This window comes from Ruditapes philippinarum, unplaced genomic scaffold (assembly GCF_026571515.1).
Source record: "Ruditapes philippinarum isolate M1 unplaced genomic scaffold, ASM2657151v2 ctg11011_1_1_1_1, whole genome shotgun sequence".
NCBI lineage: Eukaryota > Metazoa > Mollusca > Bivalvia > Venerida > Veneridae > Ruditapes > Ruditapes philippinarum.
Window position 1 is genome coordinate 2,806 of NW_026861895.1, and position 22,031 is coordinate 24,836.

Consider the following 22,031-nt stretch of genomic DNA (forward strand, 5'->3'; position numbering starts at 1 on the left):
ACAATATGCGCCAGGGCACTTGATGACAAAGCTTCTGTGAAAGTTTTGGTCAAAATCCGTTGAGAAATGTAGGAGAGTTGCGCACAGAAGAAATTGTTTACGCCCGCCCGCCCGCCCCGCCCGTCCGCCCCGCCCGCCCGTCCGCCCGCCCGCCCGTTCCCCGCCCGCCGACATACCTCAATCTAATAACCAGTTTTTTCCTTCGGAAAACCTGGTTAACAAAGCTTCTGTGAAAGTTTGGTCAAAATCTGTTGAGAAATGTAGGAGAAGTTGCGCATGGTAAAAATTGTTCACTATATAATCTGTATAAGGAAAAAAAAAAGGGCCATAATTAGGTCAAATATTATACAATCACAAAACCCTGTCAATATGCCCTAAGGCACTTGATGACAAAGCCTCTGTGAAAGTTTGGTCAAATTCCGTTGAGAAATGTAGGAGGAGTTGCGCACAGAAAATTGTTCACTATATATCCTATATTGGGAAAAAAAACAAAGGGCCATAATAAGGTCAAATATTATCCAATCACAAAACCCCGACAATGTGCGCCAGGGTATTTGATGACAAAGCCTCTGTGAAAGTTTGGTCAAAATCGATGAGAAATGTAGGAACAGTTGGGCACAGAAGAAATTATTCATTATATATTCTATATAAGGAAAAAAAAACAAAGGGCCATAATTAGGTCAAATATTATCCAATCACAAAACCCCGACAATATGCGCCAGGTCACTTGATGACAAAGCTTCTGTGAAAGTTTGGTCAAAATCCGTTGAAAAATGTAGGAGTTGCGCACAGAAGAAAATTGTTAACGCCCGCCCGCCCATCCGCCCGCCCGCCGACATACCTCAATCTAATAACCAGTTTTTTCCTTCGGAAAACCTGGTTAAAAATCAATGACCCCCGGGGCGGGCCAAATTTAACCCAAAGGCCCTTAATGGCCTTTTTCACTGAAAAGCCTCTTGTTACAAGTTCAAACTGCTATGAAACTATGAAAAATGCTTCAATACTAATCAAACTTGGCACAAAAGTTGACTGGACCTTTGCCTTTGTAACAACATGCTCAGTCTTAAATTTACTGTTACCATGGCAACGAGGGGACATCTCAAAATTGCCAAAAATCACTATTTTGCCTCGATTTTTTCCATCAAAATTTATTTCAAAGTGCTGCAACTTCTCAAGGGATTGAGATAGAGTCAAAGGCTTTTTCAGAATTGGTTACATGTTACCTTATGATCGACCTGGGGTCATTTTCAGCCTCTCACAACTCCAAAGTTTTCTTGGCGATGAGGGGGACTCCGCCCCCCTTCAAACCCCCCAAACAGAAGGGGGCACATCCCCCTTCTGGCAACTCCCGGATGTATCTTTTGGATGGGGGGGGGGGCGGCACCGAAAAAGTGCTCTTTTTTTTAGCAACATTTCTCAAACGAAAACATGTGTTTAGGGCCCAAATAGGACATTTTTTCACTATTTCAGGCCTAAAAAAGGGGGAGGGGGGTTCGAAAGTGCATTGTTTCGCGTATATATGAGGTAAAGGGTTAACTTAGTTGTCACCCATAAAGAGATGTTTCATGCTAAATATCTTAAATCAAGCTCTTTGGGGTTTTTTTTAAAGAAGAAGATTTTTTAAGGTTTTTACTATATAAAGGGAAAAACAATGACCTCCTGGGGCAGGGCCAATTTTAACCCCAAGGCTTTTATTTGAACAAACTTGGTAGACACCCACTAGAAGATGTGTCATGCTTAATATCTAAGCTGTAGCCATTTTGGTTTTTTTAAAGGAAGATTTTTAAGTTTTTACATATACAATTAAGGAAAATCAATGTGTCATGCTTAATATCTAAACTCTAGCTATTCGGGTTTTTTAAAAGAAGATATTTTAAGTTTTTCTATCGGTTGCCAAGGCAACCAGAGTTCTGCATGGAATTAAATTCTTTGAACAATTTTTAAAGGTGACCACCAAAGGAACATTCCTGTGAAGTTCGGATGAATTTGGCTCAGCAGTTTATGAGGAGATGTCATTTAAAGTAAAAGTTTACGGATGATGGACAGACGCCGGACAAAAAGCGATCAAAAAAGCTCACCCTGTCACTTTGTGACAGGTGAGCTAAAAAGTGGGTACAACTGCCATCATGAAGTTACAAAGCTTGCTAACCTTATTGTGTGCCTTGACAAGCTAATAATTCTGCTTTATCAAACATCCATAAGTTATCACATGTACTGTCATGTATATCACCAAGAAACAAACAGTAATACATGGACCAGTATATACCAGAAACACACAGTAATACATGTACCGGTATATCAACCAGGAACAAACAGTAATACATGTACTGATATATCAACCAGAAACAAACAGTAATACATGCACCAGTATATCAACCTGAAACAAACAGTAATAATACATGCACCAGTATATCAACCAGAAACAAACAGTAATACATGTATTAGTACATCAACCAGAAACAAACAGTAATACATGTACCGGTATATCAACCAGAAACAAACAGTAATACATGCACCAGTATATCAACCTGAAACAAACAGTAATAATACATGCACCAGTATATCAACCAGAAACAAACAGTAATACATGTATTAGTACATCAACCAGAAACAAACAGTAGTACATGTACCGGTATATCAACCAGAAACAAACAGTAATACATGTGCCAGTATATCAACCAGAAACAAACAGTAATACATGTACCGGTATATCAACCAGAAACAAACAGTAATACATGTACCGGTATATCAACCAGAAACAAACAGTAATACATGTACCGGTATATCAACCAGAAACAAACAGTAATACATGTACCGGTATATCAACCAGAAACAAACAGTTATACATGTACCGGTATATCAACTGAAAACAAACATTAACATATGTCCCGGTTTATCAACCAGAAACATGTAGTAAAACATGTACCGGTATATCAACCAGAAACAAACAGTAATACATGTGCCAGTATATCAACCAGAAACAAACAGTAATACATGTACCAGTATATCAACCAGAAACAAACAGTAATACATGTACCGGTATATCAACCAGAAACAAACAGTAATACATGTACCGGTATATCAACCAGAAACAAACAGTCATACATTGTTCTGGTATATCAAAGGGAAACAAACAATTGAACACATTCTACCTCTTTCTGCTCTGTCTCATGAACAGTAAATCTTCTTTTTAACTCTGTACGTTCTTTCTCAGCTTCCGACATCTGTGCTTTTAGTTCAGTTAATTTACTTGTGAGCACCTCAAATTCCTCTTTGGTTGCTGCATTTTCTGTTCTCATTTCTTCTTTGATTTGTGTCAGAATTTCTTCAAAGTCTTCAGTGGTAATAATGAATTCCTTCTTCTTTAGCTTATAACAAGAAACAATTTTCAAATGTAGCTGCTATGTGATTTATAATATTTATAACATATCATATATAAGGTCAAACTCTATTTTTCAAAATCATCTCAATTTTTCTTTAATCTTTACTCTCTTACTTTATGTTATGACTTCTCAAATCAAGGCAGGATTTACGGACTATTTTTCTATTTTTATTTTTTCCTTCTTTAACCTAAAACTTAAAAACTAAGATATGCATTTATATATTTACATTTTGTAGGTATTTTTACTTGATTTCATTGATAAAAGTTAATTTAAGGCAGTTGTTATTTAAATTTGATTATAATGAAACAAATTAAAGCATTTTATTCTATTATCATAAATTTACCTGAATTTAGAGCTGAGCTTATTTTAAATTATTACAACAAATATAATTCTTTATGTACACTTACATCTTGAAGTTTCCTGACAGCTTGTTGTGTGTCTTGTCGATGTACAAGTTCTTTACCATCTTGTAGAACAGCTATCATGTCATCGATATAACAATTAGCCTTGCTCTCCTCTAACTCCATAGAGCTAGAGTGAAAAATTTCGTTTCGATACTGCCGTACCTAATATACAGAAAACAAATAGTACAACATTCACATAAATACAGTGTTCAGCAATGAGACTAAACACAATTCCTAAGTTGTGAATTAAAACTGTAAATAAGGAGTTACTTTAAAGAAACTTACCATAATAATCATTATTATGATTGTGTTTAAACTGCAGATTATATAAAAGCAAATGGAATAGAAAATGGTTTTTGATAAAATTTTAATAATATTTTACTGAAGTTATGGTATTTACGTGTTGCATTTACTTATAAAGCACAAATAACCTACTTCTGTACATTTTACAGTGAGGCTTAAAATAGAAATAGTTTTGTTTCCTTCCCACAAAAATAAGAGCTAGCGAAAAGATTGTATTGCTGAAATATATTTAAGAATACAACTTTATGCGTAACAATTTTGAATCATTATTCATTTAATGCAAATTGTTTCTCTGGCAAAATTAAACTGCATTAACCTCATAGTTATATGGATATAATTTCATCTTAGTGCGGTAATGGGTAAACTCTTATAAAAATTCAACTAGAACTATCACTAAATATGATTAATACCCCCTCAAGACTGCTTCTGAAATGAGGATGTTACTAGTAACAGAATACCTTGTTAAACAATTGAAATACATTTATGGTTGTGGGCAATTAAAGATAGTTTTGGTTCTTGTATATTGCATTTCCTTTCAATGTGGTTGGCCATTGATGAAGTTTTATTGAATTACTCTGCAATAAGTCCAGAAAGACAAGGAAAAGGAACAAAGGGCACTAACTATATAAATACTGACGATGGAGTTTTGAACACTGCACTTCCTCTTATTGCACTTGACCATTGTATGAAGTTTTCAAGTTATGCACAGGACAAAAAAGTAACAACCCTTACGAAATTCACTTATAAGTCACTTATAGGCTATTTTATATGTAGATTATACTTCACTTAGTCAATTCACCTATAAGTCAAGTATATGTATTTTAAATGCAAATTAGATGTAAGTGCAGTATATGTCTGGCATTTTGACATATAAGTGAAGTATAAGTTATAAATAAGTCACATATATGTGACATGTAAGTCAAAGATATGCTCAACTTATAAGTAACATATAAGTGACTTATATGTTACATATAAATGACTTATATGTTACATATAAGTGACTTAATATAAGTCACTTATAAGTAACATACAAGTCACATGTAAGTTGCATATATGTTGCTTGATGTCAATAAAGCTAGAATGAAAATAAAAGTTTAGTAATTTAATTTCAAAAATGTTTATTAATTTATATTCATAGTCATATAAATGAGCAAAATACAAAATTCAACATACATAATATCCTTCAGTTCAATCATCTTACATTCACAATAACAAAAACAATATTCATTTCTAGCAGCAAGTTTTTGTTTTTTACTGGTTTTCCTGAAATCAAACACTTTATTTATACGTCAATTATTTTGCTGGAAGTCTGTCAGTGAGGAACTGTTTAAATCATAAATTTGTTTCAAATGTTTCTGATTATTTAAACTACTATTTCTTTTATTGATGTCTGTTTCAGTCCTCTGATTCTGTTTCCTCGGAGAACTTCATGTGGCTATGTTCACCTTTAAAGATAAAATTCAAAATTAATTAAAAAAGATGTGGAATAAATTCCGACCATTGTATATGCAGTTATATTTCATATTTTTATATCATCAAACTATATTAGCTATTTATGCTTATGCATATACAAATATACTAAGTTACACAGTATCTCATTTTAGTGCACACGTCACCAGTGTTGTTTAAGAATTGCTAAAAGTCTCTATAAGAATTGATTAACTGCACTATTTGCAACAACATTTATTATGCTTTTTTCTGGTAAAGATTTAGAGCAGTAAGTATAGGGAATAAAAATACCTTTTCAGGCTCAATACTGCATATCATTATTCACCTGGCATCTCAAAGTAAGAACTGGTCCCACTAGCCTGCAATGTATGTAAAAAGATTTCTCCATTGAAAACAACAATAGAATGATAAATGATTATGATGACCCTGTCTTATTCAGCTGCATAAAACTAATGATTGTACTATTTAGTTCTAAAAATTCAATTAATTTAACTATTAAATCTAGATTTAAATCAATTACAAGTATTAGTAAATCTAATGTATCGATGAAGCTTAGAAATAAAAACAGCCTTGATCTCTCAAGTTACAAATTTTAGTTTGCTGCCATCTTACTTTGATTGTTTAATATATATCCTGTATCAATTCTGCATAAATGTAACTCAATGGTATTTACCTGATTTTGTTGTATATCTTCTTGTCCAAGGTGATTCTTCTTGTCATTCTTATTTACCATAACTATACTTAAACATCTTAAACAAAACAATATCTCTAAAATTCCTAAAACATCAAGTAGATTCTCTATGATTTCCACCAGCTTGCTAACCTAAATGTTTCAGACTTACAACTGTGTACCTGGGCAGGTCCAATGTTATGTAAAACAGGGTAAATCCAAAAGTCAAAGCACTCATCATTTCTATCTTACAATCATTGAATGTGAAAAAAATCAAATAACTAATAGATATGTAAAGTTTAAAAATCATTATACATTTTTGAAAAAGAAAATGCAATGTCCTTTTTTTACAAATTCAGGATAGAAAATGTTATCTTTCCCCAAAATAATCACATGGAACAGTCTGATTTGTAGGGAATGACCAGTCAAAAAAATTAGTCATGCACAGATGGTGGCAAAGGCAGTTGGCCAGTTTTATCAGACCTCTGATCTATGTTGGTGTATCAGTGGATGTAGAAAATATAAGCAATCATCAGGCATATTGGTTGCTTGATTTTATATAGATTAAAAGGGCAATATAAACTGTTTTATTTTCAAGCACAGTTTTTTTTATTGTTTAAAATATCTAAAATACACTAGGCCTAAATGTCTTAAGAATAACACTTGTATATTAAAAAAAATTCACCTCTTTTTCTTGTTAGAATATCTTACTTCAGCGAAATTAGGTCTGTAAGAAGTACAGCAGGTAAAAACATATAGATTTCAATGACTGTTTCAAGTTAGAAAAAAAACAAGAGTAGAATTATGCCTTGGGTGACTTTTATGTGAAATATTTTCCTTGTGAGAAGAAATGACATGAAATTTCATTTCTGTCCATGGTAGCCTAGAAATCACTGATTGAATGCCGTTTCTGTCCCAATTCCGCACTGAGAATCTGTGCAAAATTTTTTACAGGTAATATACTTAATTGATAATCATTTTTCCTATTATCTTATTTAAAAACCCCAAGCTGTGTTCAAAAATTAATAAGCAACATTTAAAAAAAAATCTTAATTGTTTGTGATTAAGGTCTAAGATTATAGTATTTTAAATTCTGAGTATTTTGATACCCATTGTGTTAAAGCAAAGAATTACAAATCAACTTCAATAAATTTTATCAATTTTTCTCATGTTTTTGTACCTAGTAATGTTTTCAGTTTTGCTCAGTAATAAAAAGTCTCGCAAAAGTTCTAAGTTTTCACTTATATCTAACATAGAAACTGGTTACTTCAAACTTTACCAGTATAAGGCACTTATAGGTGACTTGTATGTGACTTATATGTTGGGGAAAAAATGGCCAAAAGTGACTTATATGTAGCATATACCTATAACTGACTTAGACAGGTTTTTAGGTGATTTATAAGTGACTTATATGTAACTTATAGTTCTCTTATAGGTCAAGTATAAGTTGCATATAAGAAACATATAAGTCACTTAAAGTCATTTTGGTAAGGGAAAGGGCAATAACTGTAATAAGTCCAAATAAAGTTATGGTTCTTCAGTACTGCACTTCATCTATCTGCCCTTAACCATTGTATGAAGTTTCATTGAATTCCAACCATTAATCTTCAAGTTATGCACTGGACAATAAAAAGTAACAAAGGGCAAAAACTTTTAGATAAGTCCAGAAAGAGTTATGATTTCTGTACACAGTGCTTCCTCTCAATATACTTGACCACTGTATGAAATAGTATTGATATCCAACTAGTAGTTTTCAGGTTATGCTCTGGATAAGAAAAAAGCAATGGAAAAGCAACAAAGGGCAATAACTCTATAATTTCTCTGGACAGAGTTATAGTTCTTGTGCACTGCACTTCCTCTTAATGTGCTTGACAACTGTATGAAGTTGTATTGAATTCCAACCAGTAGTTTTCAAGTAATGGTCCGGACAAGGAAAAGTAACAAAGGGCAATAACTCTGTAATTAGTCAAGATGAAGTTACGGTTCTTGTGCACTGCACTTCCTCTAACTGTGCTTGACCATTGTATGAAATTATATTGAATTCCAACCATTTGTCTTCAAGTCATGCTCCGGACAAAAAAAGCAATGGAAAAGTAACAAAGGGCAATAACTCTGTAATCAGTCAAGATGAAGTTATGGTTCTTGTGCACTGCACTTTACCTTATTGTGCTTGACAATTGTATGAAGTTGTTTCGAATTCCAACCAGTAGTTTTCAAGTTATGCTCTGGCAGGAAAAGTAACAAAGGGCAGTAACTCTGTAATTAGTCAAGATGGAGTTATGGTTCTTGTGCACTGCACTTCCTCTCAATGTGCTTGACCATTGTATGATGTTATATTGAATTCCAACCATTAGTCTTCAAGTTATGGTCCGGACAAAAGAAAGCAATTGAAAAGTAACAAAGGGCAATAACTCTGTAATTACTTTAGATACAGTTATGGTTCTTGTGAACTGCACTTCCCCTTATTGTGCTTGACAATTGTATGGAGTTGTTTTGAATTCCAACCAGTAGTTTTTAAGTTATGCTCTGGACAAGGAAAAGTAACAAGGGACAGTGACTCTGTAATTAGTCAAGATAGAGTTATGGTTCTTGTGCACTGCACTTCCTCTCAATGTGCTTTACCATTGTATGAAGTTATATTGACTTCCAAACATTAGTTTTCATGTTATGCTCCAGACAAGGAAAATGCAACGGACTGCTGGACCTACCAACCAACCGACCACCGGGTGACTCCTATATACCCCCCTAATTCGTTTTTGGGGGTATAATAAAGAGTTAACCAATAACTGTACTAAGGTAAAAATATTCTCTTTTGCTTTTATACTTAATTAGCAGACTTAATATTACAGTAGAGCATAATATTCTACAAAATTTAGAATAAACATATAGTATACAAATGGAGTTACCTTTGAAAAAAGATTGTTTGGTCCTGTAACATTGCATCCAATGTGACTATGAAAGTACTTGTTATTTATGATAACATGAAGCAACCCAGTGCAATCAGTGTCAACTGCTGATGTCTTGTCCTTGTACCCAGGAGCATTTATAAAACATTTGCAAACCTCCCACAGTTCTGTTGACCACTGTTGGACATCACTGTTTTTCCAAAAAGGTACTGGTGGCATTGATGCATGATACTGTATAATGCTGTCATAGATGGCACCACATACGTTGTTTGGACAGGGTCTCTTATTATTAGGAAAACAACAGTTACATTTATCTTGTTTGAGGGGACATATCCCTTTTGAGACTCGGACATGATCTGGCTGGAGAGTTGTTATCTGACAGACGCCACATGGTACGTTTGGTTGAGGAGTCTTTGTTTGTTGTATTTTGTTTATAATATCGTTGTGCTGCTGTCTTCCAATGTCATCACAAAATGGCGCAAGTCCCTCTTTAAGATAACCCAAGCCTAGGCCAGCCTTAACCCACTGCCGGTATTTGTTATTCTTTAAATGTATCTCATGTGCCATCTTGATTTCTTAAACAAACAAAAAATATTTTTAGCTACAATTTGTAAGAATCCAAGGAAAACCAACATTAACAATGACTGATCACAAACACTTGTATGCCCTGAAAGCTGGCCCTAGTTAAGGGACCATGAACTTTGACTTACAATGAAGGCATTGCTACTATCACTAGAGGACCATATTGGCCCCAGATTGCTCATCTAAGATTCGTTGTAAGAAATAGTCACCATATAGTACAGAAGTAGATATTATTTGTTCCTCATCGAGCAGCCAAAATCAATTCAACCATTTCTACGTCTCAAGTAGAACTTAAAAGACATGTTAGATGTCATCTCGAGACATTTTTTATGTCTTTTTTTCTTTGGAATTATAAGCAAGGAAACTTTATAAACCATAAAAGAAATAAGAAACATATCTCAATATCAATTATAAATCTACTTTCCATAAATGTACAGTACACAGCTTAAACAATTTACTAAAGTCCGTCAATCCCTGCGATTATTTTACGGTTGGATTGTCACGGCAACGTTCCTGCTACATTATCACCTGATCGGGTGCAATTTGTGCTGCGGAATATCGTCACTGTTGATCACTGTGAAATATTGCAGGGACATTCCGCTCTCTTGGGTGACCAATGGTCAATTTATTACACACGGTAATTTACTAAAATACATTATGTACATTGTACGTCTGAAAAAAAATAACACACCCAGCATTTGTCTTCTTAAATTTCTAAAGGGCAGATAATTGCCCCCTGTTTTAAAAATTTTAAACTTTAACAAAAATTCATTGCAGACTTTCAATATTCAATTGTGCGAAAATACACGAAAACACTCGCCAACAAAGTAGCATCAATAAATAAATGAGATATAATGTTTCCAACTTAAATAACATACGCAAAATTTACACACATGATGACCTCTGACAATTGACTAGTCTGCTCTTCAAAAGAATCTGCCAATCATTGATGTTGACACATGTGTATTCCCTACCAAAGAAGTGCCGACACTCAAATGACTTCCATCCATCTGATGAGCCCTAATTATCCCTAAAATTTTCCACCAGGATCGATGATTAACTTCTACAATAACTTTTGATGGAATAGATGGTATTTTACACGTGTCAATGCTTTTTACGAACGGGTGCTGGAAATGGGAGGCCACAACTTGTATGCCTTGTTTATATCATATACATGTATATAGGGCCAAGGGGTGTCATCGATTCAATCGATATCGGTGTATCAACGATCTTTGTTATCCGATTCGATATCGATTCCATTTTTTAAATATCGGATATCAAATGCACATATATTTCTAGCTAAAGAGACTTCAGCGAACAGTTTTTATAGAACTGATAGACCTGTTTACTGTTGCAAAACGTCAAAATAAAAGCAACATATAAAGTTATGGAAGCCAGAAACAATTTTTTTTTTAAATGAAAACGGAAATCAATGCCAAAGTTACCTCCCAGTGTCTCTAACGAATGCTGCCTAATTTCGTTGTAACCCGGGTGTAGATTTTCCAGGGTAAGCCTGGAAGAGAGGCTGGTAAACCCTGGAAAACTATGGAAAAGCATGGAATTTCATGGCAATTCATGGAAAATTGGTATTTTTTCCATGCTATGTGGACTTTTTTTGTCCAGCCATTTCCAGCATTGCTGGAATAGGCTGGAAATTGGCTGGACATTTGTGGTAAAAGCCTGGAAAACCATGGACTTTACTTCCATGTAGCATGGAAAGTGGAACTTAGATTTTTTTGATGCTGGAAATGTGTTAAACTTTCTCTAAGTATGCTGGAAAAAACTTGTAAAAATTACAAGAAATCTTACTTTATATATTCAGCACAATATTGTAAATTTACGAAGAAAATAAACAATCATCATTTATTTTAATGCAAGTTACTGTAAGTGATTTGAAATTTGACACTTTATACTTTTTATGTAGATCAGAAAAAGGGTATCTCAGAAAAAATGTCTATGCTAAAGACATAAATGAATTGATTGTTCAAAATACATATTATTATTTAAATAAATCTACATGAAGTTATGTACAATGAAATAATATCCATTTAATTACAGGCTTAAAGTATAACTATAAATTAATTAAAGTCTGTGATTAAATCATTATACACTATAATAATCAAGATGGGATTGCATTGCTTGCCATTTTTAAATTGTAAGAATTCATGTTTTTGGATAACAATAAATAAATAAACAAAACAAAACAGTGCATAATATTATATTAAATTGACCAATATTTAGGAAAATAAATACTACATCCACTGAGATTTTACGCTACACAGATCAGAGCTCTGATAAAACTCATTGACCAGCATTTTCTAACCATCTGTGCATGACTAATTTACTCCACTGGTCATTTCAGATCAGTCTGTTCCATGTGATTATTTTGGGGAGAGATAACATTATAAATTTCATATGAAGAATGTGTCTAGAAGGACATTGCAATCTTTTTTGTACAAAAATTTGTAATGATCTTTAAAATCTATATATCTATTAGCTATTTGATATTTTCTTTTACGCTCAAAGAATCAAAAGTTAAAATGATGAGCAGATTAACCCTGCTTTACATAATGATAGACCTGTCCAGTAACTGTTGTAAATTTTGAATTCTAAGATATCTGGGTCAGAAAGAGTGCAAATTACAGAGGATGTACTTGATATTTTAGCAGTTTTGGAGATATTGTTTTGTTTAAGACTTTAAAGTGTTTAAGTATTGGTATGATAACAATTAGAATCACCTGGGACAAAGAGATATACAACAGAATCAGGTATTTATAAACCTTAAGTTACATCAATGCAGAAACAGGTTATATATCAAACTATCAACATTTGTAACACAAGATCAAGGTTGTTTTTATATTTTCAACTTCATGCATTTGTTTTTTCTGATAATTGTTTTTAATCTATACATGTATAATATGTAAAATATAAATTATTCAATGATTTCTTTATAATGTATATTGTTAAAATGACAATTGTTAGTAGATCTTTTTCATTTCCTACAAATAAAACAAATTAAATCAATTTGATTAAATAGGACTAAATGGTACAATCAGTAGTTTTCTACAGCTGAACAGGGTCATCATTATCATTTGTTATTTACATGTATGTATTGTGTTTTCAAAGGAACAATCTAAAATTACATTTTACATACTTGCAGGCTTGGACATAAGTGCTGACTGTGAGAATTACCAACAGTGTTTAATAATGATGTGCAGCATTAATCATGAAAAGGTATATTTTTAAATCTCAATACGTGTACTTTTTTATTCCATGTCTTTTCTTGAAAAAATACAAACTGGGTGATAAAAATTGTCACAAATTTACTAAATTCTTATACATTTACAGAGAAATTCTTAAACACTTGTGCACTTTGAAATAAGATATACTGCATTGCTTTAGTATTTTTGAATATGCATAAGCATAGTTAATATTTAATAGTTAATACATTTGAAACATTAGATTTGATGTTATTAAAAGATACGAAATATAACTGCATAATATTTATATGCAATAAAACATAAGTCTTTACCACATCTGTGTTAAATTTATTATGAATTTTATCTTTAAAGGTGAGCACAACCACAAGAAGTTCTAGGAAACACAGGCAGAGGACTGAAAATGGACATCAATAAAAGAAATAGTAATTTAAATAATCAGAAACACTTGAAACAAATTAAAGATTAAAACAGTTTCTCATTGACAGATTAAGAGCAAAATAATTGCTAAAATTTATAAGACAACCAGAACCTAGCTACCAAACCTGCAGCTAGAAAAAAAACTGTTTGTGCTATAGTGAATGTAGGATGTTCTATTCTGTATTTGGACTAAAGGATATGTATTAAATTTTGAGAAAGAAATATGTGACCATGTTAACTAATAAAAATTCCACCCCAAACATTCCTGTGCTGAATTCCGTCAGAGAATTTTAAATTTTAAGAACATTCAGGGATGCTGGAATAAGGCTGGATTTTTTTCCATGTTATTTCATCAAGGCTGGACTATTTACCATGGTAAAAAGTCCAGCCTCTATGGTTGGCAGACACATGGAATACCCTGGAAAAAAATCCATACTTTTGTTCCAATACTCCATGTACATGGAAAAGCATGGAATAAAGTCGATGCTTTTCCATGGAAAACATGGAAAATATTCCATGCAGCATGGAAAATGTTCCATGTTTTTTCCCTGTTTTTCCAGCCCATTTTTTCTCAGCTTCAGGCTGGAAAAGGCTGGAATTTTTTGTTCCAATACTCCAGCCTCTTATTTTCCATGGAAATCCCTGGAAAAGCATGGACTTTTTACATCCGGGTATCTCACATGCGTGCTAAGTGAATGTTAAGACCCCTCAATTCAGATTTCAAAAGGAAAAATGCCAAGAAAATTTGTCAGTGTTAAACTTTAATAATTAATCAGGTTCTAAACACTATAATTTGCCAATTAAACCTGGCTTAATTGGAACGGCAAGGACGGGATTTAGCATTATCAGTAACTATGTAATAGCAACAACTAAAGTAAAATGGAAAAGGCTTTAAACTTTCTAGTTACTAATCTTTAGTTTTTATTTATAGCTATATGATAAAAAAAAGAAACAAATTGTTCAGTTTTCATAGTTAATCATTTTTGCATTTGTCTAAATATAACTGCTTTGTCAGAGTCCTTAGGAAACATTTAAAAACACTTGAAAGCTAAAATTTAGCCTGGCAATCGATATATCGCTGTATCGCCGATAATTCATTACCGATTTATCGATACAAAAATCCTTATCGATGACACCTCTACGTATATAGATTTAATAAAATAAGGACAGATTTACCTATGCGCGTCTGTGGCACTTTTCAGAATGTCTGAATTTGGTCAGATTATGGACAAATTTTAGTTACATTATTGTTATATATTGGTTAAATTGAGGTCAGAAACTGGTTAGATTCAGGTCTAAAATAATTAAGGAACGGAATAATTGGTTTATAATTTCTACTTTCGTTTTCACCAAACACCTTTTGGTCATAGGAACTCTGGAACAGGACCGCATATTGCGGTGCATAAATCCGGATTTGTACCGGCTTTATAAATTGTTTGTCCGACCTTTTAATATCTTTTCATATTATGCGAGCGGGTGGTCTTTAATTATCTAATCTCAATTTAATATAATCTGCAAATTTAAAAATCAGTGAAATTTACGGTATATTGAAAAAAGAAAAGGAGTGACATCCGCCATTTGCCGCAACGTTCGACGTAAGTTATCCCCCTTGATATGCTTGATTTTTGTTTTAATTTTTCTAGTACTCTCTTTATGTCACTCAATACATGGAAAACTTTCACATTTCCTAATAAGGAATACCAGATGAGTGCCTTGAATATTTATCTATGGATCATGTTTTAATATTCCTTTTTTTCAGTTAGGCAAAATCTATTAGACCATATTACTAAAATGTCTGTTTTCTCCATCATGTAAACAAATCATAACACAAATACGCCCGTTATAATGCCGACTATACATGTCAAACACTAGTGCATGTCAACACGTGTAACAATAAACCGTTACGATACCAGATAGTTGACAACGATAACGGGAACAAAATTCTGAAAAAATCAGTCTTTCCGAAAGACCGTCGGACCTGACCGGTTAAAAATCAGAAGGTCCGATAAAAATATATGTTTTGACGGCCCGACGGTCCGGTAAAAATTAAGGATTTATAAAAACCTTACATTGAACATTTTGTAAAGGCCGATCATTTACCTACATTCAAAACAAATCAAAATGTTGTCATTACACAATATAAGCTCGTGCAATGCTTGTCAACTGTTATGCATTCTCATAATGCAAACTTTAATGTAACAACGTAAGATAAAAATATCCGACAACTAGTACAATTAAAAGTCAATAAGCGGCCGTGTAAATTACATAAGCGGCCCAGATGTGAAAGGTCAACCGCTATTAGTTTGTTTACACAGATGAAAGTGTCAGTGAATTAATTGGAACAATTTACGTCTTTAATCCACAGACTTAGAGAAATGTTAAATTACATGTGTGCTCAACTGGTGTTTAGCTTAGTCCTATAAATATGACGTCGCTTTGAGATATTTTTGCTTCTGGGCAAAGCAACGTCATATCGAAATTGCTCAAAAACCCATAGCATGTTCCGCCAGAAAATCGGGCGGAACGAAAAACAATGAAGACAGCGTGTATTTACATAATTTTTTACCTATTTATGAACAAAACTAAAAAATAAATACCTTTAGTCAAAATAATTAAACTGTCACATCCGAAAAATCATGATTAAATCCTCTCATGTATTTCAATTCCTTTTACAGCCGATAAACAAATGGCGTCCGTAAAGTGCGCGAAATCTGATTGGCTAATTCAAATGCAAGCGTTTAACTGAGTCAGAACAATCTAACGGAATATTTTTTTAACGAAATAATTGCCCATGCACCGTCAGTGTGTTCGAATATATTTTTCCGTTCAAAAATTTGGAATCAATCTGTAAAGCACCTTGCTTAACCAGTATGGCTGATAGACAAAAATAGATTGATGTTTATATTTTATTTTAAATTGATAAGTACATCGTTTGAAAGTTTTTGTGTATGATTGAGCATGAAATTGAAAGAAAATATTATAAGCTTTTGAATAAAGCTTGAAAGGCAAGACAATAGACATTTTTTGAATTTTATATGATGCTATGCGTTTTTGAGCAATAACTATTAGACGTCAGGCTTGACCGACAAAAACTATAACAAGCCTGTAACGTCTAATATATTGGACTAGTGTTTAGCTATGAAAGATCGTCCAAGATGTTGACAAAAATTAAACTATACTGTGAACCCTTAGGAAAAGGAAAGGCATTTAACTTGTAGTTATATTGCAGTTATTTAGCAGTTTTTTCAAATAAATGCCTTTTTTACAATTTTTTGCCCTTCATCTTAATTTGTAGGATTCCATTTAAACAGCAGTTCTTAAAAAACTGGTAAAAACTTGTTGTTAAAAAACTTGTGTCCAGCATTTTTTACCAGTTTTTCAACATTTAAAAATAAATGGTGATGTTAAACAATACTTACATTACCATTTTTTACAAGTTATTTTCTTGAACCATTTTTTTAAGCTAAAAGATTGTGACAGAAGCTGCAGTTTTTACAAGTTTTATTTAAATGCTTTTAGGAAAATATAATTCATGCACACTAATATTCACTTAATACCTTGTAGTGCATCATAGCAATATTGTATGTGTACAACTTGTATATATAATAAGCATATTATAACTATCAAAAGTACATCAAAAGTACATGTACATGTAAGGTACATCACATAACTAATATCATACCATGTTATCAGACTAATCCACTGTCATTTCTAATTATATTTAGACATTTACTTAAACAAAGTGGTCTAATAATAATCATTAATTGTAAGTTTGTTTCTTAATTCAGCAATATCCTAACTTGATAACAAGCTTAGGTCTACATTGTACTTGAAGAGTATGCTTGCGTGCAGAAAGACCAAAGGGTTGGGACTGATCACTCCTGCGAATTGTGGTCAAAATCCCACCAGCAGCTAGACATACGAGTCAAACAAGGTTTTTCTATTTTTAGCTCTGGAAGCCATTTTGTGCAGCAAAAGGGAATGTGACAGAGATATGCATAACCAGGGTTTGGTGTAAATCTTACTAGCAGTTAGATTTTTGAAGCTTCACAAAGCTTTTTCTATTTTTAGCTATGGTGGCCATTTTGTGCATCAAAACAGAAAGTGCTAGGGATATGCACAACTAGGTTTGGTACTGATCAATCCAGTGAAGATTGATCAAAATCCCAACAGTTGTTTGACAATCCAAATGAGGACGGATGGACCAACAGACGGACAGCTATGGAAAAAACAATATTGTGGTGCCCAGACCCCTGCTTAGTGTTTCCAGGGCAGTCTGCAGCCTCACATTAACCCAGGGTTCGTTTTACACGGCCCAAGTACCAAATTATAAATGAACACATAAGACAATTTGTAACTTAAAACTCTTTTAATTAAAATATTATATAGATCAATTTATTTAAATATACATAGTCATGGATGCCTAAAGTCTATTATTATTATTCCTATAGATGACCAGATTTCAGTAAACAAGTACCAGGTTTGGTACAATATAATGAGATACCAGATCTGGTAGTTACCAGATTGGGTACTATACCGGATTGGGTATTATACCAGATTTGGTATGAACCATTTCTGGAACAACCGTTCTTTACACTGGCAAAGTAATTATAACTGTTTAACAATAACAACAAGTGAATTTCACCTGTATCCGATCCATTTTCAGTTATTTAATCGTCTACAATTATCTACTCAATAGAGTACTTTTCTACCAGACGATATGAGATGACAACGATATGCTAACGCGCAGTATTTATAGTACCCTGTGACGTCATCACATTAATATTCAAAATGGCCGACCAGTGGCAAATTCAGAAATGTGACAAAATATTAAGCAAAATTACATGAAAATAAACGTATGTCAGCATTTAAGAATAGATAATAAACATTAATATATACAAATGGCATCTGAAAATCATAATAATGTGAGATAAAAGCAGTTACATAGAAAGTAATCATCAAAACAATGCGATGGTTCGTACTCAGAAATATTCGTACTCAAAGTCGGAAAATAAATAAAAGTAATAAAACATTGATAAAATAGCCTGAGCATCACAATATCATTAGAATTGTATCAATGTATGGTTATGACAAAATTTGTTTGAGACATAACAATAAAGTTACAAAGTTAAAATTATATCTACACATAAATTTATATGCAAATAGATATAGACCATGCTCCTACAATGCATAGTAATTTCTAAAAAAAATTGCATCAGTTTATTCAAGAAACACAATTATCTACTTTGACCTGTTTTAACGTTTTATATAGAATAAAACTAAAACTTGATTACCGGTAAAACTACAAAATCATGAATGATAAATATTTTTCTCTAATACTTTACATATTGGCATAGTTTACATTGTAAACATTTATTTTCAGATGTTAACAGTATTATATTAGCTCAAATAAATGCAACAGTTTTTTGAAAGTTTTTTTGCAGTTATTTATGAGGTCATATAAAGGCTTCAGTAGTTTTTTGAAAGTTTTTTAATGATGTCATATAAATGGTTGAAAATGCAAACACAATTTTTTGGCAGTTATTTATGAGGTCATATAAATGGTTGGAAATGCTATCTCCATATTTGGAGGCAGTTTTATGATGTCATCTCATTTACATATTTCGGCTGATTTCAATGCTTTTTCAATGCTAAATAACTGCATTTTAAATGCATTTTAACTGCATTTTAAATGCTTTCTACATAATCACATTTGTCAAGGAAAACTGCTTAATAAATGGTTAAAACTGGTCAGAAAAACAATGCTAAATAACTGCAAGTTAAATGCCTTTCCTTTTCCTAAGGGAAGGTACCAAAATCATTGAACAATTAATCTATCAACTTCACTAAATTACCGATATATATAATTCTGTTTACATATGCCAGACTTTTGCTGAAATTTACCCTCTCATTTTGCTTGTATATAGTCTGTATGAAATTAAAGTTTAAATAGCAAAATCCATTGAATACATGTATAACAATATTTATGTTTACATTTTGATTGTGGTGAAAAAAGATAACTTCACTTGTCTCAGTTTACAGGACCTACTGTCCAGCAAAACTCAGAAGTCTTTCGCATAGACTGAAAAATAGTAATCAAGTGTAGCCAAAGGGGGAAAACTCATGCCGAATGTTGCGGCAAATGGCGGATGTCACTCCTTGTCTTTTTTTTATAATACCGTAAAATTTCACCAGTTTTAAAAGTAACAGATTGGGTCCAAGTGATAATATATTGTTTGAGGCCATATCAGGGCTCTCAGTAGGGTCAGAATTTCACGAGTCAAAGACTCTTTGGCCAAAATTTTTGTGAGTCAAATCATTTTTTTCTAGTGTCATTTGACTACATGAATCATTTTTATGTTACAAAAATGACTGTATTGGAGGTCATTTTTAGAGATTCCAAAGTCTAAATTGACAGAAAAAAATCTATAATTATAAATGTCTATACCCTCCCCCCACCTAAAAAAAACAAAAACAAATAAAACAAAAAAATGAATTGCTGTGAAAGAATAAAATAAGCAGCAGCTTTTCTGATTAAATGTATAAAATATAAAAAAATTATCTTTACTGGTATGCTATATCATATTAATTTTAAATACCAAAATGTACCAGGAATATTTAATGGAAAAAGAAATAACAAATGCACAGGTACTCCAAGTAAATCAAAGACGTATTATAAACCTTTAAAAGCATCAATAACTGACACCTGAAGTATGTAATTCTTATCAGTTGTGTAGAGCTATTTTTAGCACTGTCAAATTGCAGCCACTGAATTGTTGCGCTTCAGTGCACAGGGTATAAACAATTGCTGTGTGTAAAGCATTTTATACACGACTTATACTGCCTGTTGACATTTTTAATGAGTGTGATTTGAATATATATGTAGGATTTGATAGGTAATTAGGTGTGGATTTAAGGTAATTATTATTGCATAGCTGAAAATCCCACGTGGCAAATTGACTCTTGAGCAGATTTTATCACGTGTCAAATTTGTGTATTTCCCGATTTTCACGAGTCAAAACCCGGATCCCCGTGTCAATCGAGAGCCCTGGGCCATATGCTCGGATAATACTTAAGAGATATTTAGATGAAGCGGAAACGTTTTTAAAAACCGTTACACGATCGAAAACACAGGGGGTCCACACAGTGTTTGGACGGTATATACTGCTTGATAGTGACCTTAAAATGAGATTTTAGTCATAACCTTATAATATGTATATAAATATAGACAAAGAAATCTGCTTCGGCGAATACATGTTGGAAATTCTGGTCATGGTGTATGGAAACCTTTCATTGGTTGTCGTTATAAACAAAGTTCCTACCGAACCAATGAAAGGTCTCGATACACCGGCTGGTCACGTGACCGGGGTTTCCCCAAGATGTCTACGTCGAAGCAGATTTCTGCTCTGATTTGAAGATTTCGTTCGAAACAGACGAATATAGAGCGCTTAACGACTATTTGCGCAGGTAGGTAATAGAAACTATGTTGTGTTATTGTTTGCATGCTTTTATTTGTACCTCCCCATTTTAAAATTGATATTTTACCCGTGGAATTTGGTGTTGCGACATCTAGTACGACTAAGCAATTTTGTGACAGAAGTGAACGGTTTTGAATAAATTTCTTAAAATGGGCTAAGGGAATCAGAATAGATTTAGTGTTTATCAATTGTGGATTATATAAGCTATGCAACGCAGTATAGTTTTTGGAATTTTTTTATTTAATTAGTGGAAAATCTCGCATGAATTTGAGTGTGATCGAAAATTCTCTATTTAGCGAGTAATGCCCCTTGTCTATATTTATATACATATTATAAGGTTATGACTAAAATCTCATTTTAAGGTCACTATCAAGCAGTATATACCATCCAAACACTGTGTGGGCCCCCTGTGATCGAAAATATGCGCCGCGATCTGCGTTCCTATGCTTTTGCCGTTTTGGTAAATTATCAAATCCTAATACGGGGAAGTCAAAGACCGGGCCCGCGAAGCGGGTCCGGGCTTTGGCTTGCCCGGCTATAGACTACACGTGTATATTTAAAAGAAAATCAAATAAAAAACAATTAAAAAATATATAGAATTCTATACCTATCAACGAAATTTTCAGTGTCAGTTCTAGTCGGGCACCGCCATTTACAATGTAACTCAATGATAATAGGCGGGGCATTCTGATAACGTACCAAATCTCAACTTTTCGGATAAATAATAATCGTCGAGTGTTCCGAGTGAAAACGGAAGCAGTGCATGTAATACTGAATGACACCTTTAAAACGGAAGGAATGAAAGGAATATTTTAACGACTTCCCCGTTCATAGGCTTTGCCTAATTTCATATTAAAATTAGTTTAATAAAGTATTCCTCAAACTTATGATTTCAGATAAAAAAACATGATTTACAAATGCTTAATAAATGGATGTTACCTTTCCATTTGAAAACATCTATAATTATTAGCCTAATGTGGGAATTCGGACCCCAGCTTTTCATAAATCTACTTTCGTTTTTAATTGTTAACTTTTTGTAATTTGTGTTGGCACATTAGTTATTTCTGTTTCATGAAGTAATCATTTCGTTTCAGTATAAAATATGTAACATAACGGCTATAAGATTTAAAAGATACTTACATCAATTTCTTCAAATTTTAAGAAAATCTTAGCCTGGACTAGCCTCCGCCATATGATATTTTATTCAATTTTACAGCA

At 32.9% G+C, this 22,031-nt stretch overlaps 1 protein-coding gene and 1 long non-coding RNA gene across 2 annotated transcripts; both read right to left on the reverse strand.

The window, feature by feature from the left end:
* Window positions 1–3,051: 3,051 nt before the first annotated feature.
* LOC132717291 (uncharacterized) lies at window positions 3,052–22,031 on the reverse strand. Its single transcript, XM_060700724.1, has 4 exons — window positions 21,954–22,031; window positions 9,116–9,690; window positions 3,791–3,949; window positions 3,052–3,368 (listed from the first exon to the last, which is right to left on the reverse strand). The coding sequence occupies exons 2-4, from the start codon at window positions 9,680–9,682 to the stop codon at window positions 3,120–3,122; spliced, it is 975 nt and encodes a 324-aa protein (XP_060556707.1). The 5' UTR covers window positions 9,683–9,690; window positions 21,954–22,031; the 3' UTR covers window positions 3,052–3,119.
* Window positions 4,809–6,606, reverse strand: LOC132717287 (uncharacterized). Its single transcript, XR_009623938.1, has 3 exons — window positions 6,213–6,606; window positions 5,831–5,898; window positions 4,809–5,535 (listed from the first exon to the last, which is right to left on the reverse strand). It is a non-coding gene; the product is annotated as an uncharacterized LOC132717287 (long non-coding RNA).